The sequence below is a fragment of the Chanodichthys erythropterus genome, chromosome 12, assembly GCF_024489055.1.
Source record: "Chanodichthys erythropterus isolate Z2021 chromosome 12, ASM2448905v1, whole genome shotgun sequence".
NCBI lineage: Eukaryota > Metazoa > Chordata > Actinopteri > Cypriniformes > Xenocyprididae > Chanodichthys > Chanodichthys erythropterus.
In genome coordinates this window covers 42980702-42988725 of record NC_090232.1, presented here as the reverse complement: position 1 = coordinate 42988725, position 8024 = coordinate 42980702, and the positions used below count along the sequence as shown (strand labels likewise).

General features: G+C 37.5%; 1 protein-coding gene across 1 annotated transcript; it reads right to left on the bottom strand.

Moving 5' to 3' along the window:
* Positions 1-775: 775 nt before the first annotated feature.
* On the bottom strand, positions 776-6907 carry ccdc86 (coiled-coil domain containing 86). The gene is made up of 4 exons (XM_067405040.1): positions 6300-6907; positions 5967-6096; positions 1570-1644; positions 776-1468 (listed from the first exon to the last, which is right to left on the bottom strand). The coding sequence occupies exons 1-4, from the start codon at positions 6812-6814 to the stop codon at positions 1331-1333; spliced, it is 858 nt and encodes a 285-aa protein (XP_067261141.1). The 5' UTR covers positions 6815-6907; the 3' UTR covers positions 776-1330.
* Between the last annotated feature and the right edge of the window lie 1117 nt (positions 6908-8024).

The following is an 8024-nucleotide window of genomic DNA, read 5'->3' as shown; positions in this document are numbered from 1 at the left end:
GACCAGATTCGGGACTGCTCCGAGTTCTGGACTCTGCTTCAGGACCTTCTGCTGCAGTTTACCGATAGTGTCGGTGCTCCTCACGGTCACAGGAACCGTGACTCCTTTAGAGCCATTGAAGATGTTCACTGGAAAGCGTTTAGGAACTGGTGAAACCGGCCGTTGAACCCGGAGAACGGTGTGAGTGGACTTTTCCAACGGCTCGTGGTAGGGAACAGGCACCGTGTCTTTGGGGTCTCCTTTCACACACTGCCTGGGTCCACATGCTACAGGCTGAGGATTGAAGTACTGAAGCTGAAAGAGAACCAACACATCCGTGAGTTTATCGCACAAAGTGACAATTACAACACTTTCAGGTTAATAACGCTATTAACAATTTTGGTAAATGATTGTATTTTAAAATGTATAAAAAATAATCTTACAGTTGCTGCAATATAAGCTGTAGCCATGCTGCTTGTCTGTGCTTCTTGGTGTTTTTTGCTGCAACATTTATTTATAGGCAAAAAGATAAACTCCACCCTCAATCACCTCATATGACCTGATTGTTTCCTTCTTCCTAGTTCATCTGGGCACTGGAGGTAAATGAACACTAAGATAAAAATTCAATGGAGGCACATGGTTAAAAATAGACAAGTTATGACTATCAAAATGTATTTTTATTCTTATTTTGAATACTAAAGATTTATATCACCAGTCCTAAACATTTGATTTTCGCCTTCTAGGACTACAAACAGAAGCACAATATACAGTTTGAGACTCAAAAGTACCGATCACTCCACCTTATCATGAAAAAGCACCGAGATACTGAAAGTGGAAGCATCTTGGCTAGATAAACATTGCCACAACAAAACATATCGAACCATTAAAAAAAATGAGGAAAGTACCATGTTTTTTAATGCAAGTCATTTTGAAAATGAAACCTCTTTCTACTCTACTATAAAACAATAAATATAAAACCATTAACATGTATGATCCAGGAAGATATTGAATGAAGATCGATATTTGGATTGTTTTATTTTTATGTGACATTCACATAAACAGTGATGGGAAACAGGTATCCATGAAATAAACACTTTTATTTGCATTTCATTTTGCTGTACAAATATTACATCAAACCCAGAGATTTGAAGCAGGTACACAACACAAACCTCTCAGTGATATACAAAGCCCTCTCTGAGTCACAGATATAAAATCATTACATTTCTATAGTTTTATAGAATTAAGGTCCTCATGCCAGTTCATCCACGAGGTGGTACAGACTGGCACTAAACGTTTGTATCAACAGCATGTTTAGATATACTGAGATTCTCATATATCCCTCATAAACCCTCTACAAGCTGCTGTTTGTTTTCCCTGCGCCCTTCTTGACACTAGGCGGTGTTTTCTGCACCATTGACAGCGTGTCTCTTTTCTCAATCTTCCTCAGCTGTTTCTTCTTCATCCTCTTGATCTTTGCTGTATTCTTAATCTGAAAGCAGAGCAGTAATGAGTTGTTTAAAAAGACAACCAAAGAATGAAAAACTGCGAGAAACATCTGAATTCTGGTGCAAAATGACATTCTGCATTTACCACTTGAACAATCTCCGCTTTTCTCTCGTTTTCTGCTCTTCTTCTCAGATTTTCTGCTCTCCTCTTCTTCTTGTCCTGCAAGAAAAATAAACAAATAAATACAGAAAAAGCACACATGACCAATGTTTACTATGATTTCAGTTTTTAACTTCAAAACTTATATCAGCCTGAAACTTTATGACATTTTCCACAGGTGACAATGTCACCGTATTTCTCAGAAATTAATACTTTTATTCAGCAAGGATGCATTAAATTGATCAAAAGTGACAGTAAAGACATTTATAATGTAACACATTTTTTTTTTAAACTTTACATTCATCAAAGAATCCTGAAAAAAAATGCATCACAGTAGTGTCATAAAAGTAATAAAAAAGTAATAAAAAATGTTTCTTGAGCAGCAAATCATAATATTAGAATGATTTCTGAAAGATCACATGACACTGAAGACTGGGGTAAACTATAATATTTCACAATACTACGTTTTTTTATTATATTTTTGATCAAATAAAAGTCTTGATAAGCATAAGAGACTTTAAAAAATATTTAAAAATATTACTGACCCCAATAATTTGAATTCTAGTGTAACTACTAAGTAAATTAGAGTTGTCAAAAGTACCGACTTCGGTACCAAGTTGATACTGAAAAATTTAAAAAATGTGACGCTTTGAGCAGATTCGTAAACACCCCTGTCCATTGTATTCACGCACTCATCGGATATGTCTGTGACTGGCATCAATGATCAACACTCCCGCTTTCAAATTCAAACACTCCCATTGAAGCCAATCACAAAAATATCCGATGAGTGCGTGAACACAATGGCCAATCAAAGGTGTTTACGAATCCACTCAAAGCATCACATTTTTTAAAATTTCAGTATCAATTGGTACCGAAGTCAGTACTTTTGACAACTCTAAAGTAAATATTTTGTTACTTAGTGAGACTACCTAAGTTGTGTCCCATATGGCGCACTAGTACAGACTATGCACTGTGCAGTATGTATTCAACCGTATAATGTATGAATTTTATAAGGTTATTTTGCCATTCAGTATCGGAGTCTGTTAGCCCCTCCCCTTCAGCTACGAAAAGTTGAAACAAAGCTGCGATAGTTGAGTGCATGAAGTATCTAATATTCCACACTTCCACTGCATCTGTAATCTAATACTTCCCTACCAGGGGTTGACATGAACTTTTTTGCTCACCAACCACTGTAGCTAGTGGTTTTCCAAAGTTACTAGCACTCAGCATTTTTCACTAGCAACAATTTTGACATTAATACCATGGTAAAATATAAATAATTTTAATATTATCTCATAATTTGGCAGCAGGTATATTATGGCACCTTTCCACTGCGTAGAACGACTCGGCACAGCTCGGCTTGCTTACTTTAGGTTTGCTTTAAGTACTACTTCAAAGTGGGTGGGATTATAGACCGTTACAGTTGTGCCGCCTTTACTGCCGTGGATCCGCTCCTCGGCTAACAATAAGTCTGCATCTCATCTACTGACCATGACACAAGTTAGTGTGTTGGTTGTTTAAAAAAGTCATGCGAACAAATGATACTGCTGTGGCTGTTACTGACTATTTAAATCTAGTGGGTTTGGTGTCTCCTGTTTCAAATCCAATGATGCTGCTACTGACGATCCTCTCTGACCAATCAGTAATCTGCAGTGTTTACACGTCACATTTAGTATCGGTTTGGCATTCTTGGAACCTCAACCGAGGTGGTACTATTTAAGCAAACCATACCACTTCGTACCGAGTGAAAAAAAAGCCAAAAATTTATCCGTACCGAGCAGTACCATGTAGTGGAAAAGCACCATTAGGCTGCTGTCACTTTAAGACCTGACGCACGGATCCATTATATTGTTACATATGTGTTTTCTTTCTTTACGTTCACTTAAAACATAACTGTTTACGTGAACACTCGCCAAGACTGGCATTTAGACATGATTTTGTGTGTATTTGACTTTTAAAGTGCAATAAGCAGCGGAAAATAACTCAATTTAGTACGGGGAGGCGGCTTCATGTGCGCACACTTTGGGTGTGAGAACAAAATCTGCAGGAATGTATAAAATTATACGCAATACACGCAATCCCATGCCGAAATTCAAGCCCTGTAACACCAGCAAGTGAGTGAGGGGAGGCGGGTTTGTGTGTCAACTCACTGTCGGAGAGATGAGAGACAGAGAAAGCGCAGCTGGTACTGTGTATCTATTCTGCAGAAAATGTGTATTCGAGGCATTTCAGATATTTCAGAATCAATATGTATAAAAAAAATCTATATTTTTGACAACACTACATTGCACTTAGATTATTATTTCAGAAGCCTTTTTAAAAGACTACAACTGAAAAAAATTATATATTATATATAAAATCAATCTGCCAAAGTGGCTAGTAGGAGAATCACTGCGTTACATGCCACTGCTGAAATCCACCCGCATTTGGCTGGTGTTAATGTCAAGCCCTGTTCCCTACTATATGTGACCCTGGACCACAAAAGTTGCAAAAAGTCTTAAGTTGCACAGGTATATTTGTAGCAATAGCCAACAATACATTGTATGGGTCAAAATTATAGATTTTTATTTTATGCCAAAAATCATTTGGATATTTAGTAAAGATCACATCTGTAAATTTACCACCATAAATTTATCAAATTGGGTGGATATAAATTGCTAAGGACTTAATTTGGACAACTTTAAAGGAAATTTTCTCAATATTTAGATTCTTTGGCACCCTCAGATTCCAGATTTTCAAATAGTTGTATCTCAGACAAATATTGTCTTGTCTTATCCTAACAAACCATACATCAATGGAAAGATAATTTATTCAGCTTTAACGGTTTTAGCAGGTGATGTATAAATCTCATTTTCAAAAAACTGACCCTTATGACTGATTTTGTGGTCCAGAGTCACATACAGTATGCATAAAAAACAGTAGTAGTATGTCCGTATACATAGTATTCGAAAAAATTCGGCCAAGGGAGAGGATTTATGAATGGAGGTGAAGCGTCACAACTGAAGCTGGTAGGTCACATGAGTGCTTCCCACGCATAGACTTTACTTGGGCGGGCCGCCCAGGTATATTAACGGCCGCCCAAGTATATTTGGAGACGCATTTATGCTTTTATTATTTTTATCCTCTTATACTTTTGTATCCGCCCAAGATAATGATACCATCCACGATCGATTAACTAGTGGAAAATGTCCCCTCGCCCTTCGCGTTTCGTACCTGCTCATTATGGGTGCGTCAGAACTGTTACTCCCGCTGACATTCCCATGTGTGCTGCAGAGATGCGGTGGATATTTCACAAAGAGTGCTGCATGTTGCAAAGTCACAAGACGGTGTTTTTGCGCGTTCTACAGGCTCGTGCAACAGCGCTTGAGTGCTTCAAAGTGATTCTCAATCAATGAAAAGCACAGATTTATGCCAAGCGATTGTTAATGAACTCAAGTTGATGAATTATTACAATGTCTACTTTATGGCCTTTACATTAAATGTTTTAGACGATTGTAAGAATCTGAAGGATCAGCCTGCAATTGTGTAAACATTTCAAAATAAGAGTCGCGGTGAATTTCGGGCTTATTTATAATTAAAAGTCACAAGCAATTTTTTTTTTTTTTCCCTTCTGGGCATTATTGGTATTTTGGTTACACAAATTTTATTTAATTTGATTTCCATTTAATTATTGCAGTCTCCCCCACAGGAAGAAACATTATTTGACATATTATTCATTATATAAATTTTACTAGTAAAATCTGTGTCCCATTCACTGAGAGAGACACTATATGACATAGCAAGGAGAACCATTTAAATGCTGTAATTTTGCATAATTTACAATGCATAATAATACATACTATTAATTAAATGTGATAGTATGCTTTGTAATTAAAATTAATTTCAATAAATATAAATACTGTTAAAAAACACATCACACATTATTTGTTTGTCACATGTAGTAGACCATTTTTGTGTCGTGGGTAATAGGAGGATTTTTCACCCGGCTACCACCGCAAGTATATTTCAAACCTGTGGGAAGCACTGGTCACATGATAATGACAACATGGCAGATGCAGTACATCTGGATTTCATTCATACTACCCATATTCATACTATACAGAACATACTTTTCAAATGGCAACAAAGTACGTTAAAATTCAAAGTAGCACCTACTCAGACAGTACGTAATTTTTTAGGTTAATTAAGTGCATCATCCGGGAATATATAGTGTACTTTTTCTATTTGAAACACTCTACTCACACTATTATACTACAAAACAGCATAGAATAGTGCATAAGTATGCAAATTGGGATGCACCTTTAGAGTTTGTTTCAAAAACTATTAAAACATTCAATTCATACAAAATAAGATATAAAAAAACAGTTTGAGCAGAAACTTGCCTCTTTCTCTTTGGCCTGCTCATCTTTCAGCTGCTGGTGGTACTGCTTCACCAGCTGCTTCTCTCTCTTGGCCTCCATCTTCTTTTCCCATGAAGTACGCAGAGGTTTGTCTCTCAACAGAGCAGAGAACCTACAAAACAAAGATAGAAATGAATATACTAGCAAACAAACAAAGATAGAGTAAGTAATTAGGGAAAATGTTTACATGCCAAATTATTATTTTGCATTACCAGATATAAGAACATGAATGAAACAAAAACTCAGGAAGTAAACAAACCATGAGATATTAGACCAGATATCTGACAGTAATACGAAACATTAAGTGTTATTCACCTTTGCTTCTTTCGTTCTTTCCATACTCTTCCAGACTTGGGTTTCCCAAAAGGCACAGTCTTAGTTTTCTTCTCACTGGATTCTGAGTGAGTCCTTTTTTTGGCTCTTTTCTCGGGGTCTGTAGGACATATGGACCCTGTCTCTGTGTTATTTACCACGTTTTCCTTCTCGCTGGTCTGGTCTGTAGTGTCCGGCACTGACTCTTGACTGACATCTGCTGCTGCTGCAGTTTCATCTGGACAAACTGTTACTGTTTCTGTCACTGGGCTGCACTGATCACCTTTAGTATCTGCTGTACATTCATCTGGTGGAGACTCCTGCCGAGACTCGATGCTTTCTGCCGGATCTTCTCGGACAACAGACTTTCTGGTCCGGCGGACGGGAGTTTTGGCCGCGGGCGTCCGTAATCTGCGACCGCTCCGTGTGCGGCTCACAACGGGAGAATCCGCTTCGTTATCGGAATCTTCAGCCTTCACAACACCGTCTGTTTTCTTGTTTCTGGACGCAGACATCATTAGCGTTGTGTCGATGAATACAATGTAAATATAGTTAAACGGTAATAAAATCCACACATGTGCGGAAACACACGTGTATTCCTCCTGTGTTTCTCCGAGAGACGAAGAAAAGAAGTGTCAAGAATCATCACTCCCTAGTGGTCGGGAGGGCAACTATCCGACTCATTTCCGCGAGTCGGTTCTTGAACCGGTTCAAAGATCCGGACCAGTGATTTTTGCGTCCCCGTTTGGTCGCTGCAAAACGTTCCAGTAAATATATAGTAATTAAAGTAGTAGTATGTAGTGAAGGTTATCGATTATAAACAGTTCATAAAGTCTCCAGTTCACTTTGTCACAATATTAAAATTAATTTGTTACGACTTGAATCTTTTATCACAAGTTATATTGGTATTTTTATTTTATTGGATTGCTTAGTAAGCTACTAGTAATGTAAAATAAATACTAATTAGATTTTAGTGTTTGGACAGAGTTGAGCTGTTGACTCGAAAGCTTTACTGATTCAGTTCGATTCGTATCCGCGAGTCGGTTCTCGAAACTGTTCAAAAACATGAATCACTTTTTGCGTCACCAAATGTTCCAATAACGTTTTTCTATTAAAGGGTTAGTTCACCCAAAAAATTAAAAAAATCTGTCATTTATTACTCACCCTCACACCTGTAAGACCTTCGTTAATCTTCAGAACACAAATTAAGATATTTTTGTTGAAATCCGATGGCTCAGCCTGCATAGGAAGCTTACCCTAACCCTAACCCATAACATTATTTCTTCTCTCAAGATCCATAAAGGTACTAAAAACATATTTAAATCGCTTCATGAGTACAGTGGCTCGATATTAATATTATAAAGTGACGAGAATATTTGTTGAACACTGCTTCAGGAAGATTCAGAGCATAATGAATCAGCGTGTCGAAGGAGCTGTTCAGAGTGCCAAAGTCACGTGATTTCAGCCGCTGGCAGTTTGACACATGATTCGACATGCTGATTCATTGTGCTCCGAAGCTTCCTGAAGCAGTGTTTTGAAATCGGCCATCACTAAATAAGTCGTTTTTTGTTTTTGTTTTTTTGGCGCACCAAAAATATTCGAATCGCTTTAAAATACTAATATTGAACCACTGTACTCATGAACCGATTTAAATATGTTTTTAGTACTTTATGGATCTTGAGAGAAGAAATGTCATTGGCCTCACTGAGCCATCGGATTTCAACAAAA

What these genes read in the sequence shown, in the direction of transcription:
- ccdc86 (XM_067405040.1), bottom strand. Translation starts at nt 6,814, where the DNA reads ATGATGTCTGCGTCCAGAAACAAGAAAACAGACGGTGTTGTGAAGGCT. An exon ending in AAAGAACGAAAGAAGCAAAG is followed by an intron (nt 6,097 to 6,299) that starts GTGAATAACACT and finishes TTTGTTTTGTAG; the next exon opens with GTTCTCTGCTCTGTTGAGAG. An exon ending in AGCAGGCCAAAGAGAAAGAG is followed by an intron (nt 1,645 to 5,966) that starts GCAAGTTTCTGC and finishes TTTTTCTTGCAG; the next exon opens with GACAAGAAGAAGAGGAGAGC.